This window comes from Watersipora subatra, chromosome 7, assembly GCF_963576615.1.
Source record: "Watersipora subatra chromosome 7, tzWatSuba1.1, whole genome shotgun sequence".
Taxonomy (NCBI): Eukaryota; Metazoa; Bryozoa; class Gymnolaemata; order Cheilostomatida; family Watersiporidae; genus Watersipora; species Watersipora subatra.
The window spans coordinates 31,981,590-31,999,755 of NC_088714.1; the positions used below are offsets into that span (position 1 = coordinate 31,981,590).

Genomic DNA, 18,166 nt, shown 5'->3' on the forward strand with positions numbered 1-18,166 from the left:
GAAACAATTATTCTCATTAGAACTAATGTATGTAAATTTTAATCTGTTCCAAGTCAAGAAAAAAACTTTGGTAAAGTATTTTATTAACATTTTACACTATAAACTGTACTGTATACTGCATTCTAGAAATAAAAATGGGTAGATATAGATAGTGTTTAATTTTAACAAAAGATTTTCTATCTATGATGATGAAAAAAGAAAACATAAAGTAAACATTTTGCATGTTTTGCTCTTAAAACATCATTAACATTCTAGGTTAAGATACAATACCAAAAATTGCGAAAATTGATAATGAAACAGCAAAAATGCAACAGCTCAGTTACATCAAAAATCGTGTGAAAAAGAAAATATAAACAGCAATGGCATGTTTACTTCACATCTGTGAAGGAGAATCCTCCCCAAAACAATTTAGGGTAACTCGACTAGAAGAGTTGTCTCCCTAGCAAATCTCTTCGGTAGAGGGATGTCATCCGAGATGGCTCCTTCCCTTTTGTAAAGATTTTATAGAGCGTAACTTGGTTTCACCTTTGTTATAGAATGTTTCCATGCTGTTTCCGGAGCTGTTTTGAACGTTTAATTCCAATGCGCATGCTCCAGTTTGGTCAAGATACGAATTTACGTTCGAGATCCGCGACAAACAAATCTTAAATTTTTTGGTCAAAAACCAAATTGGTCGAGAACCAAAGCATTCGAGAACTGAGGTTCTACTGTACAATAGAGCCTCGGTTCTCAAAAGCTTCGGTCCATTATTTTTTAATGTTTACCATTCTTATGCTTTTAGCTCATACTTGCTTTTCTACATGCTGCAGATCTAATTTAAAAAGCAGCTGTAGCCATGGGGTTTAGCGTACCCGATTTGTGAACAGCTGGTCGCAGATCAATTCTCAAAAGGGCCCGCCATTGGTAACAGGAATGGCATGTAACCTTAAATCGCTCTATCCAACTGATCATATCTTCAGTCATTGAGGTTCCCTTGCCACTGGGCTCACACATTTCTAGCCAAAATCATAGAAACGTCGTTTGTGTAATAATGGCTTTTAGAAACACGCACAGCCTCTGCTTGCAGTAAGCTAAGGGGACATCATACTCAAACTTCGAGGAGTTGCCTACACACAGTAGGTTTCACGTGTCGATATTCACAATGTGTTTGGAATGCGCAAGCTCTATTGGTAAATTAGGCTTGTGCATTGTTTGATAAACCACAAAATATTGTACAACCAGCAATATGATGATAACATTAGAAAGGAATTGCAGATAACTAAAAAGAATAATTTCCTCAGCAAATGTACAGCTAACTTGGTCATTATTAATATTATAAATTCAGTTTGTAACCGCGGTACAATATTATGTTCTGTCTAGGAGAACAACTGCATGCATATAATGTTAGCAACTAAATTTGAATTCAGTTGCTAACATACATTACTTGTACATACATTATATGTGTTATACCCAGCGGAGAATAGCCAAGTACTTCGCATATGATTTAATAGTGAGCTGGCTGCATGGCCAGCAAGCAAAGTCATATTTAGCATTAATTCATTGTTAGCGTACACTGTAAAATTTTCTGCTTTAGTGGTTACAAATCAAACTGCTCTAAAAAGACACTAAAACATGCACTCATTTATAGCAAAATGTCAATAGCACAACTTTCATAGCAGGGTAAAGTATTGCAGAAGTTAATTGTAAAATCCAAGAAAAGTGATTGTTGTGAAAAGAATCATATATAAAGATCTGGTGGATGTAGCTTACAGTATTAAGCCATAACGAAGATGAAGGGAAGAAGCAGTGTCATATGTTGTTGTTAACCAAATTTTCTATTTTTCTTATTAAACCTATTATTTATAATGCATTTCCAGAACTAATTGCTTTAAGACTTTTGCTGAAAACCAAAGCATTTTTTCATGGTTCTTTTTGACAGAAAAACCCTCCTGAGTGTTCTTGACATTTCTAATAGGGTTGATTTCTGTTCCAAAAAGATATTAGCTGCAAACCAGCCGAATAAGACAGATGTAGGTTAAGTATAGCTTTAAGTTTTACAATAGCCATAGGAATAAATTTGCCCCTCACACCCAAAAGTTACTCAATTTCAAATTCTAATTATGTTTACTTCTCAATTATTTTATTTTTTGGCATATCCTATTTTCATATCTATAAATTGACATTACCTTTTTAGTTTGTTCACCAAAGCATCATCAGGGATTGTTGCTTTTATCATTTTATTCGTTTGTACGTTGCTGTCCCCCAACAACTTTACCTTGGTGCCATAGCAATTCTCTATGTGTCATAGACTTATAGTTGATATGCCTTACATATATTCCAGGGCAACTACTGCTTTACCATATCTGTATTTGTACAATAGGCTATTACAGCATTTCCTGGTCGCATAGTTACCATTTCTCTTTTCTCTTTGCATAATTGAGATTGGTGATCTTCTCCATCAAGGACATTTTTATGTTGGTGGTCTGTTCTATCCTGACCTTTGGGAAAGCTTTGGAACTATAGCACAAGCGAAGGTTTCAGGGACTTCAAAAAATTTGGTGTTTCCTACATAATGAGTCAGAACCTTGTTATAATATTATTTTAGATATAGCTGAATTCAGTTGACTGGCTACAGACCGTAGCTTCTTTTGACAATGATAGCTATGCGCTCTTCTATGTTTTCATATATGTGCGCATGTTTAGTGTCAACAAAAGATTTATTTAAAAACTATCTTGGCATATAATTCTCAAAATTTGATCAATGTAATTTTAATGATCGCATATGCACGTGCTATAAATGCAATTGCAATTTTAATGGTGCAGTCAAATATATATTAAAATGTCATTATACAGCAATACAAAGAGGTACTGAAAAATATAGTATTGCCTATAAATTCAGCAAAGGGAAAATTTCTAAGGTCGCCCATTATCACCCAGTGAATTGTCAAAGCCTGACCCTAGATGGGAAAGTAGCGGTACCTACTTATATTGTTTGTGCATACAGTCCATTAAAGAAGCAGCAGAATGTGTCAGATCCGAGACAGCGTTTAGGATTTGTTAGTTATGGCTGTAATATAATCTCAGTATTAGTTAACCACAATTCAGACATCGGTCCCAAAGTTGCGAGTGATCGTAAAGAGCGAAGTAATAAAATGGTTATTATAAAAACCAAACTGGAAATAAAGAAGAGCAGAAAAGTAAAGTAAAAAAATTAGAAGGTAGAGACAGAACACCATCATCGGCAAAAATACGGAAAGCTATCTGTTGGTTTGAAAACCTTTTTAGATTTATTGCACAGAAGCTCACAACTAATATTATAGACAGTGTTAATGACAGGTTCCTGCGTTATTTTGTAAATATTATGATGTAACCAGAAACAGGCGTTTTGCGTAGGTATTTCTCTAAAATAGTATCATCAGAAAGCGTAAGTGTTAAGAGGCTTCGACCATATTGTACTTTTACCTTACAATCCCAACCCCAAAATGGATTAATACTGTATCTTGAATTTTTAGTGTAGATATGCCACATGTCAATGGATATAGAAAACACAATTCATGACCAGTAAAACTTTGCATTTCCTGCGTAAATATTATTCCCCTTCTGTTGAAAACCTTGACCTAGCTGGGAATATTTTGTCAGAAGGTTTACACATTTTTTAGTAGTGCTAGATTTTAAAGGTTATCAGCTGATAATAGTTTAAATAAATAAAACTTTAAAAAAGTTTTTGATATTTCTGTCACAAGATGTCAAATATCTGAAAAATCACATATGTTTACCATATTCTCTTTGGAAGTTTGAGTCTTGGTGACAACTGTAATTATAGGACCAAACTTTGTGCCATCTTTTTGTTGCCAAGTAATTAAACCATTTTTATCGTAGACTCTTTTTCCAAAACCATCGTTTACTGTGACAAATAACTTTAAGTAGACAGCATAATACAATCAGCATATGCTTAGTAAACTAGATCAACGAGGTGCGCTAGATAAAGCATCAGTGAGGACAAAGAGTATAGAAGATGACTTCTTTTCTCAAGAGTATCTTTTCTGGTCCTTAACATAAGTTTGGTTCTTTGCTAGTTATAAAGGTCTATAGGCAAAGATATGTGTCCAAATTTATAGAACTTCAATTTGCAACGGAGTGCCCACCTTAGCTACTGCTTGCAGCAAGCAAGGAGATTTTCTATATAGAAAGCCCGATTTGTTAGTGATCAGTTTTGGCCAATCATTCGACATTACCTTTCTAGCATACATCCTATAACCTTTTTCTGCACTAATTTTTTTTACTTCCACCATCCTTACTTAATAATTTATGTTATTGCACATAAAACATTCTCAAAGAACTTACCACTGCTCTGCCACTTTCTTATAATACCTGAATCATATTGTTCATTTTGGCAGTTCCACACCATGTCTTTCAGCGAGCTTCTAAAAAGTGCTGAAGTACCAACATGGGATTTGAACTTTTATGGCTTATTTAAATATATCTCAATGTTTGTCTGTTTTTCGTCTGTCCAGATGTAGCAATAAGGTTTTAGCAGCAACAAATCACTTTCGAAGAGAATTTGAACTCGTGACGCGCTGTAAACACTTGCATGTTTACACACACGCACACCTAACCACAAGGTTAAACCGTCCTTTTCATTTCCACTGCTCTTACCATATACTGTACATCCTTTTCGTGATTGCACACGTCAAATGTGCATTTTTTATTATTAATTAGTATTACCTTTTGCATTTGTTTTTTTTTAATATTTAAAATATTTAAAAAAAGATTTTTTTAATATTTTTTAAAAATATTTAAAATATTTTTAAAGCTAATTTTTCGTCATTACTTATTTTTTTAATATACAATGTTCAATTGTGCCATGACACTCATATTTCCAGTTTCCACAAATCTGTAAAAGCTAAATGCTTTTTACGAGGACAATTGTCTTATCTAGAGTAGGAATTACCTCTACTTTTTTCTCTGTTCGGTCAGACAAAGTACCAGACAAAAACAGTCCAGTATCTCATTTTTATGTTTGTACCAGTATCGAGAGATACCAGTATCATCCACCTAAACTTTGAATACATTGAGCTTCTGTTGCAACAGTAACCTTTTTTTATGAACGTGCTTTCGTGTATTCATTGTTTATTTGTTCTTTTAATTTATTTGAACTGCACAAAAACACTTTTTCTATGATATGAAGTTTCAAAGTTAGAATGGTAAATGTTGTATATGATAAATAAAAACAAGTTTTCTATGCAAATACTTTTTATTACCCGAGCAATGTCAGGCATTTAGCTAGTGTATGTATATAAATATCAGTGTCTTTTCATTTGTCCAGTTATAGTGATAAAGTTTCAGGAAAAATAAGGCATTTTGAGTGGATTTCACCTCGGCACCTCCACTTGTGGAGACAGCGAGCTTAACCATTAGACTACGTGTTCAACTGAGCTTGGCGATTAATAATAGTGAAGGTATTCATGCAATAGGTTAAAATGTGCAAAACAACATTGTTTTACTTGTGAGGATTACCAGCTGGTAATCATGGCCAGCTGGTAATCATGGCCAGTCACTCACTAGGTGAATGACCGGTGTTGCACAGATAATAAAACAGCTTATAAACAGTTGCAATTAATGTAGTGTAAAGGTAATGTAGTAGGTAAGGTAATGTAGGTAATGTAATTTTTATAAGCTGGTTTTAATTACCCGCGCAATGTGGGACATTCATCTAGTACTAGTATATCACGGATTAGTGGCTTATAATTGCAAAAGAAAAAGTAGACAACACTATTTGCCCTCAAGACATTTTTCAAACCAATTGAATGTTGCAACACAGTATCTTTGAAATTGTGTTATGAATTCCAGACGCTGACTTCTAGTAGATATTGCTACTCAATTATTGAGTCTTCAGCTCTTTAATGGAAGCTGAATCTAACCCAGAAAATTTTACCAATTAAAATCACCATTACAAAGTTTCTATGGCCTAGAATACTAGAAACCATAGCAACACCGTATGTGTTAGGTGAAGCGAGACACAAAGTATATAAACGAGTTTTTAATTTAAATGCTTTTATCTAGTTCAGGTTATCTGCCTATTCTACTTTGGCTATCTGGTTATCTGGCTATCTGGCTATGTCTCTCTTAGTACTGAAGTCTCTTTTTGTCTTGTTAATTGTAGCTGGGAGTTTGGCTATGATTTCTAGAGATTGCATTGATTGTATAGGAAAGGTATGTTACGTTATTTTATTTATCAAAATTTACCTATCGCGATGTCTAATAGTTTTTTAGACATACATGTAACATCACCTTGCAGTATCAATATTTCTAAAAAACACTAATGTAGGTAATGACTTACTCAAGTCAACTTGAAGTTAATTCGCTACAGAATTGAAAAAATGTAATGATTTTATTATCAAATTCAGAATCAAATCAAATAGCCAAATTTTAAATCTCTTTAATATCAACTCAGTTTTGTTATTGCTATCCATTAGATTGAGATTATCATAATTATTGATTTTTTTGAGTAAAAGATGCATGTGCGTACAAGTCGCACTCCCATATTTGACATGAAAAATAATACAAAGTTTTTTTTAACTTCTTTTAATCATGCATCATTTTAATAATATCATAGTCATTTAAAGGTACATTTAAATTAAGTATATGTGTCACATGCAATAGCTCATAGAAAGTAATAGCAAAAAATACCACTTAAGAATTTGTTCATGTCTAAGTCACACCTGACTTTTTGGGCAATAATTTGGTACAAAAAAAGTTCAACTTATACTTTAATAAATCCTTAATTTATTTACTGATAACTTACTAGCAAACCTTCTTAATAATACTGATAACTTACTAGCAAACCTTCTTAATAATACTGATAACTTACTAGCAAACCTTCTTAATAATACTGATAACTTACTAGCAAACCTTTTTAATAATACTGATAACTTACTAGCAAACCTTTTTAATAATACTGATAACTTACTAGCAAACCTTCTTAATAATACTGATAACTTACTAGCAAACCTTCTTAATATTACTGATAACTTACTAGCAAACCTTCTTAATATTACTGATAACTTACTAGCAAACCTTCTTAATAATACTGATAACTTACTAGCAAACCTTCTTAATAATACTGATGGTCTGTAGAAAAAGATTATACTATTCACCTAACTTGTACTAGCTTACAGATATTACAGCAAATCTAATTGAACATGAATATTGCTCAACATTTAACATTAACTGACAACCGTTAATAGAAGCCTGGAGCTACAATGAGCGGTAATTGTGACCAGGGCAAGTTTCTAAAATGATGAATGGGTCTCGAGATAGGCCAGTTTTCATTCAAATGTAGAGTTGGCCTGCAATTTAATATATTTATGGGTTTTGAGATGATGGCTTTTAAAAATAGATCTTGCTGGTTTTTTACAAGTGCTGATACTAACTAATTTGCTTCTGCACTTAAACTTAGCAAATTTAGTAGTGGACTTAAGACTTTTGAGCTTAGCATACCCTTTAGCTTTTAAGTTAAAATGATATTTCTCTAACATTTATCTTTTTTATTATTTTAACTAATGAATGGTTAACATCTAAGTGAGCAATAATAGGTTTAAAATTATAATCATGCGAATTCAACAATCGGTTATAATAAATGAATTATAGACAAACCAAACTTTTCATAGTACTAATATCCTAAGGTTTTTATGTATTACTCTAAAATGCATTTAAGTTGAATATTTAAAAGTCTTAAAATATTTCTTGATATATCTGTGAGTAGACTAAATATTCTCATGCGTTAGATCGCTAAGCGCAAACAGTAATACACCTTCAAATAAAACACTTGCTCTAACCTTCTCTCTAGAAGAGTAATGGTATCTGCTTACTGCAGGTTGAAGGTAGAAAAAGAGTTTGCACCGGAGACCCTGCTGATCCTTCCTGTGGTTTATATCAGATCAAGGAGAGGTACTGGAAAGACTGCGGTTAGTATTGGTGTGAGTGGTTGGTGTGAGTGGTTGGTGTGAGTGGTTGGTGTGAGTGGTTGGTGTGAGTGGTTGGTGTGAGTGGTTGGTGTGAGTGGTTGGTGTGAGATTATGGCAAGTCATAGTAAACTTTACATTAATATGGTAGTGTCTGGCCTGTCAGACTAGATAGAAATGTATATACTTTATATTTATATATATATATACTCACTCTCATATACATATATAGTATATATGTATATGTGAGTGGTATATATTATATACCACTCGCATATACATATATACTCATTTGCATATACATTTATATACTCACTCGTATATACATATATGCTCACTCTCACATACATATATACTCACTCATATATACATAGACATAGTGGAAGGTCCTATTAATCTGTACCTTAATATGATAGTGTCTGGGTCATCAGACTAGATATGTACATATCCAGGTGCATCTACATGTACATATGCATCTACATACGCATCTACATGCACATATGCATATACACACATACACAATCATATGCACATGCATATACTTATATGTATACATAAATGCATATGTATATGTATACATACACATACATAAGACTATGCTCATGCTTATACTTATACATATACTTATATACATATAAGTATGTACCTATACAAGTATATTTACATAAGCATATACATAGACATATTTCTCATATAGCTCATCAACATAAACTGTTGAGTTTTACCGTAAATAATGAGTATCCAAAGTCCCTCATCATACTTCCACAGGTTTTCAGCACATTCATCTAACACAGAGCCTGTAAATTTAGGCTATTCATAGTAATATACAGTCAAACATGGATAACTCGAACTTCACGGGACCGAGCGAAAGTGATCAAATTATCAGAGCGTTCAAGTTATCAGAGCACTGTCACAAGTCCATGTATTTACTTATTTACTAGTAGATACATGTACATATACAAACTATAATATAAATCAAAAGCACAAATGGCTTGTTTCAAATTAAATGCTTCTAATGTAAAGTTTAAAACGTTTTTATCAAAAAGTATAGAGATTTTTCTATCACTTGAGATTGGTTTATTGTTTGAGGTGATGTTATTGCCAGGACGCTTTTTAGATTGACATTGGCAAAACTTGATCGTTGTTGAAATGCTCAAAAGAAAAGACATCTTTTTCTTTTGAGCGATTTACCCACGATCAATTTTGCCGATTTTTCTTGAAGTTTACGCAAAGATTACCTCACTTTACCTTGCTTCCGAAGGGTGATCGCTAAGCGGATGTTTGGTATAAATCAAATTTCACCAAACCTTTAGAAAAGTCGTTGACAAAAATATTTTGTCGGTGGTAGTAATAACGACGCTTATGAGTTACGAAAAATTGAGGTTTACCTTTATGGCTTGGAATAAAGTGATTTTCTAAAGCAATAACAACCGTTTCGGTAGCCGTTGGGCAAAAAACAGTTCGAGTTAACAGTGTTGAGTTCGAGTTATCTATAGCAATTTATCATTACGTGGGAACGGACCAAAGAAACCATTCGAATTAACTATGTGTTCGAGGTATCCGTGGGCGAGTTATCCATGTTTGACTGTATATATATATATATATATATATATATATATATATATATATATATATATATATATATATATATATATATATATATTCAACATGATTCTGTGTAGAGTCCTACCTTCATCTGTCAGATTGTAAGTTTCTAAGTAATCTAAAATATGAAATTCCTGTACCACACAGCTACGGGATTGTCTTGGAGATTAACAGCTGATGATGAGTTGCAAGCCCGTCAATGCATCAGCAATTATATGAACAGATACGGTTACCTATGCGCTAGAGCGCTCGGTAAGAATGTCCACTCTCTCACCTGTGAAGATTTCGCAAGGTTACACAATGGCGGACCAAACGGATGTGCAACCAAATTAACACTTCCTTACCTGCAGACCATGAAAATGAAGTGTTAGATTCTTAGCCCAGTTTTACTCTCTTGTTGATATCAATATCAGATTTGATATGGGGCTCTAGTCTTTCTAAAAATTGCTAATCTGCTTGTACTGTTCCATCAGTGTACACGCCCATGTTTGGAATCATGTTTTACATTCACTTTTCTAGTTAATCATATGACGAGATACATAATACCAGGATTCTTTTGTCCTGGCTTTTAAAGTGCAACTGCTATCTTTAATTTTGTCCAGTCATCTGACTTCATTACAAACTCTATACAAGTTCTCCCACACTCTGTATGTAGTTAGTAGAATTTACTAGTCTGGTCAGTTTTCATTCTGAGTTTTTCTGAGAGCGTCACAAATGTGATGCAGTGGTAATGCTAATACAAAACAATCATAATATGATTACAAAACCAATAAAAATATGTTTAATGAAATTTGAACACAAGCACAGCTTATGTACAGCGTATGGTTTATGAAACCTGATGGTTAAGACTTTTGTCCTTATGAGCTGAGAAAACTTGCAATTGGCAATGGTTTAAAGTTGAACTGTTGTTTGAAAGGTCATGAATAGAATTTGCTGCCCAATAATGTTACAATAGTCTGCATGTCTGTCTGTGTGTCTAATAGTCAAAAAATAATTTTAACCTTGTCGATGTAACTAAACCATTCTACGAATTGATTAAGATATTAGCCTATGTACCCGCAGTGGGAAACTAAAGTGCTTGAGCTTTTGCTTCTTAAATTACTTAACTGTGAGATCATGGTCTACATTTGCTGACTCACAAGTCACAGCGTTTGTTGATCATTACAAATCAATACATGTTGCTGGTTATTACTTGGAGCTGTCTAACTACCAGACTTCGTCTGTTTATTTGTCTGTCTATTTGTCTGTCAATCTTTCAATAAATCAGTACATCAATTTGTCCGTGTGTCAATACGTCTGTACATCAATATTTCTGTACATCTGTCTGTTTGTCCGTCTGTCCATACGCTGACTGGCCAGCAAGGGATTGAGTTATAACTCTACTAATGCACATGCCTGCACATGGATATATAGGCTTGTGTTGATATATACAGGCTTGTGTTGATATATACAGGCTTGTGTTGATATATACAGGCTTGTGTTGATATATACAGGCTTGTGTTGATATATACAGGCTTGTGTTGATATATACAGTCTTACGTTGATATATACAGGCTTGTGTTAATATATACAGGTTTGCGTTGATATATACAGGCTTGTGTTGATATATACAGGCTTGTGTTGATATATACAGGCTTGTGTTGATATATACAGGCTTGTGTTGATATATACAGGCTTGTGTTGATATATACAGGCTTGTGTTGATATATACAGTCTTACGTTGATATATACAGGCTTGTGTTAATATATACAGGTTTGCGTTGATATATACAGGTTTGTGTTGATATATACCGGCTTGTGTTGATATATACAAACTTGTGTTGATATATTTAGGCTTGTGGTGATATATACAGGCTTGTGTTGATATATACAGGCTTGTGGTGATATATACAGGCTTGTGTTGATATATACAGGCTTGTGGTGATATATACAGGCTTGTGTTGATATATACAGGCTTGTGTTGATATATACAGGCTTGTGGTGATATATACCGGCTTGTGTTGATATATACAAACTTGTGTTGATATATACAGGCTTGTGGTGATATATACAGGCTTGTGTTGATATATCAGTTGTTAAGTAATTTAGAACCTGATACACATGTTTTCGTAGTCTACAAGTTTATGTTGTGTCTTGTTACCGTTTATAAATATACAGAAACTACAATCTACAACATTATTATAGACAGTTTGCTTAATTTTAATAAGAATGTACAAATGTATCAATCGAGCTACACCTTCTTTACACATTTGCAGTTTGGTTCAGTAATCAGTACAGCATGCAGTCTAAATCTAAAACATATCGAGCCAGGAGAGAGCAAGGTCATGAGCTACACGGGATGATGTTACTTCATGATGATGCTTTTACTGAAGCTAAAAACAGTAACCAAGGTGGCTGGGCTGAACAATTATACCTGTCAACAATTTTTAGCATCTTACAATCAAAATGGTTCTTTTCAATAGTACCTGCTCTAGTCGCTTATGAACCGATAAAACTATGCAGTCAATGTCATTTTCAACCATCGTCTATTTTATTAGACATTATGTAAAGTTGAAACAACAAATGCTTGTGTCTGTTGATTAAAAAACTGCCACAAGTGTTTTTACTGGCAATAGAGTTAAATAACAAAACGCAAGCTATGCAGAGGGCCTTATGCCAAGCATCAGCATGGTGAAGTTAGCACTGATGTTCTCGAAAGCATGTATTCAACATGTTGATGTTTGAACCGGCACCTACTACAGTGCAGAGCAGCAGACTTTCACAGTTAAGAAGCTGTATCATCGTTCTAATCAAAGACACCTGTACGATCTAAACATTCACTCAGTTATGTTAATCTAAATTACTTCGACAACAGAAATTTGTTTTCAGGATATACGGTTAGTGAATATATAAAAATGGTGAAACAGGTAAAACTTGAAACAAGTTTAACTGCCTGAGTACATACAGTTGAAGCTATACTCAGATGAACAGACCTTTTATAATATTTTAATATAAATTTAATGATTCAATATATTACTCCAATGCATACAATCTACAACTTCAATGAAGCTTGTTAACTGTCCTTTTAATAATACATTAAAAATGAATTGACTGCAACACAAATGCTTGTCAGCATAAAATTACATTCCCTGAAATAAGCCTATAGAGATATCTATCTGTCATCACTATTCAACCAGGCTCTCATAGTCCACAACTAAAATACCTGTACTTCTAACCCTCCCATTAACAATCTATATATATTTATATAAATCTCAGTGCTTTTGTGTTGTTTGTTATTCTGTGATTTTGTAATTCACTATGTCTACTATAACCATTAAAATCTTGGAATGAAAAGCTTGCATCATGCTGGATTTGAACTCACAAAGATCGCACCAGCAAGTTTTTAAACTTGCGCAACTAACCACAAAGCTACACAGGAATTAGAATTCCCTTGTTTTTACCATATTACCTATATTCTTTTCTTGATTGCACAAGCTAAATGACATATTAATGAGACATTGTGCCTTTAGGTTACGATGCCCCAGTTCTAAAATATTTTTCGTTTTACTCTATCAAACATGATGCTTTTTTGTCCTCGCCATACTAGAGCGAATTTGTTTTCCCACCATATCAACCAAAATTTCTCTCGAAATTAAAATTTGGCAACTTTTGTAATGATTATATACTTTATTAGGAGATATACATCGCTCGTTCCATCTCAGTTCAGCGTTATCCGTTGTGGTGAAAATGGATTCGCTAACACATAAATGATAAAAATTTAGCAAAAATGTTTGAAGTTTACTTACATACATACTAAAACTTTCTTCAAGTATGTGTTTAGTAAGCTAAATTCAATTAAGTTATATTCAGCGTTCAAGTTACACTTCTGTCTCCAAGGTAAAAACTCACCATGGTACATACTGCGCGTAGTACATTGTAATGTTACATTGTCCTGCAGATCATAACCACAAATTGCACTTTAGCTATTAAAGGTAGCTATAGTTACTAAGGTTAACATATTGTTTTGTTACTATTTTCGAATGATGACGAGTTTGATGATTTTTACCATATGTTTGAATTAGATAATTATTAAGGGTTCCTATACCACTCTATTTGACAGTTTGGCCTTACGGTGCTTACACAAAAACAAATTAAACTCATATAACTGTATATCAAATAATTTTTCATTGTTATCTTAGCAAAACAGACTATATTTAATCATTAATTGCTAATGATTTTAAATTTACATTTAAACATCTTTACGGTTTTATTTTTCTTTCTAATTTATTTCATCAAAACACTTCTTTCATGATATGAAATTTAAAAGTTACAGATGTTTGAAAAAAGTTTGAAAACTTTGCAGTTGTTTTATTTTTTTTCTTAATTCATTTCAACTGCACAAACAACACTTTTCTTTTGATATGAAGTTTAAAAGTTAGAATGGTAATTGTTGTATATGTTAAATAAAAATAAATTTTCTGTCCAAAGACTGTTTTATTACCCGGGCAAGGCCGGGCATTCAACTAGTAGCTGTATATTTCAATGTTGAAGTTATCATTGTCATGTTCAGATTATGAAAAAGCTTCGAAAAAAATTCATAAATTAAATGAAACGTGAAGATAAGAACATAAATGAAGCCTCATTGATCATATCCGCCGCACATATCTAGCTATCAATATTCACCATTTACCTGACATGATCAGTTGTAACTATGTCTCTCATGGTATTGAAGCTTGTCCTTGTGCTACTGACTTTGGCTGGGAACTCTGCTCGAATCTCTAGAAGCTGTATGAATTGTATAGGAAAAGTAAGTTCTTTTCTTCTCTTTAAAAAATTTTTCTTATTTGTTTTAATAGAATTAAACTTATTGTTTTGTTCATCAGCTATAGTATTACCAAGTGTTTCAATATTAAAAAGAGAATTGAATAATATTTGAAGCTCTACTATTTTAAGTTTGATTGAGTCATAATCGTGTCGCTAAATAGTTTTACATTTAAAATTTTACAAAAACAATGAAAATTTTACAAAATTCACTTGTAACTAATGTAACTCATATAACTCATTAGAGGTTATTAGGTTACGTAACAATAATAACGTAATAAAATAATAATAACACAAAATCAATAAGTTTCAAAGGCTGTACTTTAGCATGAAAGTGAATCAAATTTTAATTTCAGTTTTAATTAACAAGTATAAATGTTAATAATAATGAATAATATTAAACAAGGAAAAGGGAGATTTAGCAAAGTATTTTTAGAGCTTTCTTGCAGTAAATCATGAACACTGCTCTTCTACCTAAAGATTTCTGTTTGAGGCAAGTTTATTTTATACCTCAAGATAGTCATCAGCTTGAGGCTCTATGAATGTAGTAACCCATATTTTGCTATCAGTAGAAGTAACTGTGTATAGTGAGGACAACTTCTATCAAGCTATTAACCAAAATGAATTTAATTTTTCTCATTTTCTTTATTTAATGGATGGTAGACAAAAATTGAGTTGTAATAACAAATGATATTTAGTGATGAAAGTGTAAAATACATGTACACTTACACAAAAATTGGTAAAGTTTAGAATCTAGCTCCTTCAAGTGTTATCAGCACCTTTCTTAATATATCAGCGATAATAATAGATTTTCGGTCATAAATTTGTTGATGTATGTAGCAACAGTTTGATGGCTTTTATTTGAAACAGGTTGAAGGTGGAGGAAGGTTTTGCAATGGAGACATGGCTTCACCTTCATGTGGTTTATACCAAATTAAGAAAAAGTACTGGAAAGATTGTGGTTAGTAAAATGATTGTAGCTGTACCAGGTTATGTTTAAGGGTATGCGTCTACGGGTGCAATAGGACTAGAAACAATTCTTTGAGGTTGAATAGGTTATTTTATTATGCGTGCCAGTTCTTGGTATGCACCGTGAAAGCTAAAATAAAAGTCGTAATGTTAAGAGCAAAATATGTAAAATCGGCAAGAATGCGATAGGAAATACGTTTATAAAAAAAAAAGATTAGTAATTACCTTTTGCCCTTTAATGTTCTGGTACGGCTAGGTTTGTGTTAGTTTATAATCATATATGAGTTGTCTCGCCGTAGTGGTTTCTAACTAATAAAGAAAACAGATTTTAAGAAATATTAATACGCAAATAATTCAAGTTGGTTAAAAAGAAAAACGACAAAATCAGAAATTGGATAAATATTAAATGGTAAATATCTTGTACTTAAGAATAGAGTGGTATAGTTGTCCAATACACGGTATATTAACTCAACCAAACTACAGAGACCGGTGTGACCAACTGATCTGCACTAGATGAAAAGCGTAGGTAATCCTAAGCCGTTCTGCATGACTAACTGAGAAAACGGCACTAAAACTATCGGCCGATACCGCCCCGTGACCGGACGCATCGCAACGGCGAAAACGCACCCCAGCCAAATAGTTTCACTGCACCACTCACACGCATTGACTCAGCATTGTTAGTTTCGTTAAGGCATAAATTAACTAAGTTAAATATAAGGGTTAGTCCAATATAAAAGGCTGTCCTTTACAATGATGCTTTGTTGAAAGGCATGATGAAATGTTGAACTTAGTAATATTTACAAGAAAGTGGCCCAAACATAATTTTAGATGGCCCCAAAATTATGGCCCTCGTAATTTTAGATGGCCCTAAAATTATGACCCTCATAATTTTAGATGGCCCTAAAATTATGGCTCTCATAATTTTAGATGGCCCTAAAATTATGGCCCTCATAATTTTAGATGGCCCTAAAATTATGGCCCTCATTATTTTAGATGGCCCTAAAATTATGGCCCTCGTAATTTTAGATGGCCCTAAAATTATGAGGGCCATCTAATTTACGAGGCCATTCGATGGCCGTCTAATTTAAAATGGCCATCGAGCTATTAGGTAGCACAATAAACTGCATATCTCATCTTTCCAAGAACTGCCCTCTGGTTCTCAGGCCCATAGTATAATGACATTACCATAATATTCAGATACAGGATTTTCTTGGAGATTGACGTCTGCCATTAACTTTCAAGCTCGTCGATGTATTAGCAGCTATATGAAAAGATACGAAGGCCGCTGCGCAAAGGCACTTGGAAAGAAAACCAGTTCTCTCACCTGTGATGACTACGGAAGACTGCACAATGGTGGACCAAATGGATGCTCAGCTCGGTCAACCCTCACTTATTTGAAGGCCATGAGAAAGAAATGTTAGGCTCTCATCTCATATTTTAATATATCACCCATGATATTCATGATATATTACGCTATATATTGTCTTTATATTATGCTGTACTGTGTGTATTGTTTTGATAGTGTTCTTTTAGTACACTACATCAACTAAATTGTTCTAAAAGTGGAGGTCCTACATGTTGGGCTTCTCAGAGCAAAGTTATGAGTTTTACAATATTCTAAAAATTGCAAGTTAGTAGTATATAAATTATTTAGACTTGTAGTAACTACAATGCTTTGAAGCTGAAGAATCTATGAAGTTTCCGTAAACTTCAAAACACCTATAAAATTATCATTTTGCAAAACATTATTAGAATAACAGAAATGCATTTATTCTGCTGAATAGCCTCCTCATAATTAGTTGCAATTTAATTCGGCTTATTAGCTTAGAATTGTGGTTGTCAATTGTTGTTTGACTAGTATTGTGATAGTCCTACTTCTACCTATCCTACTTGATATAGAACCTTCTAGAAAGACAAAAACGATACAAGTGTAATTCTAACCAACTTGTGGCTGCGAAAAAAGGTTTGCTGACAAGAGTATAGTTTTTGACTGAAAGAACCCTTTGGTGATGGCAAAATCCTATAATTTTGATATATTATATTGTAATATATTAGTAAACTTATGGTTTTTATTATATTTGATTTGTTTTTATTAAGAATGGCTAAGGCAAAAGATTTTACTTGACTATATCAGTTTGTGAATTACTAGAGCATCAAAAACATAAAGGTTTTCACTTTGTAGGAAATTTGATTGCAGTTCCTGTCTTTACCAAATAGCAATAACTCAAAGAAGAAATACATATTCAGTAACTATTATACTTAGCATACTCTGATTCAAACACATTCAGTAGCTTAGGGCAAACATCAAACCATTGAAACTTTTTCTGTGAAATAGCAGATCGGTCTCACGGTCAGGTAACAAGTACAATTTGAAAGCTGTCTGCTCTGACAAGGTGGCTGTCTCAACTCTATCAGGAGCCTTCTTTTTATGATGCTTTGCTAGACTATATGTGCATTGGAATACTATCTTTGTTTCGAGAAGTGCCACAGCATATAAGCGGATAAAGAATGTTTGATGTATCTCATCTTTATTGATACATGAATTGTAACAGAATATAATAATATAGTGTTTATGTTGTAAATCCATCATTTTTTTAATGTCATCACCCTGTTTGCACATGCGCTTGTTCACGAAAAAGCCGCCATCTTTGTAGAAAACGATTTTCATTCTCTTGATTAATAGTACTTTTCAGTGTTGTTTTTATACTAAAGTAAAAAATTGCAAATAAAAGCATTGTTTGCAATAATTAATTGAAGAAACTTCGTGTTTTTAACGATAAAAGTTGTCCATAAAGATGGCGGACAACGATAGAATGGCGTCACAAAAAAACGAAGGATAAGAATACCCA

At 33.2% G+C, this 18,166-nt stretch overlaps 1 protein-coding gene across 1 annotated transcript; it reads left to right on the top strand.

The window, feature by feature from the left end:
• Positions 1–14,211: 14,211 nt before the first annotated feature.
• LOC137399263 (lysozyme-like) lies at positions 14,212–17,741 on the top strand. Its single transcript, XM_068085293.1, has 3 exons — positions 14,212–14,334; positions 15,219–15,309; positions 16,515–17,741. The coding sequence occupies exons 1-3, from the start codon at positions 14,239–14,241 to the stop codon at positions 16,736–16,738; spliced, it is 411 nt and encodes a 136-aa protein (XP_067941394.1). The 5' UTR covers positions 14,212–14,238; the 3' UTR covers positions 16,739–17,741.
• The last annotated feature ends 425 nt before the right edge of the window (positions 17,742–18,166 follow it).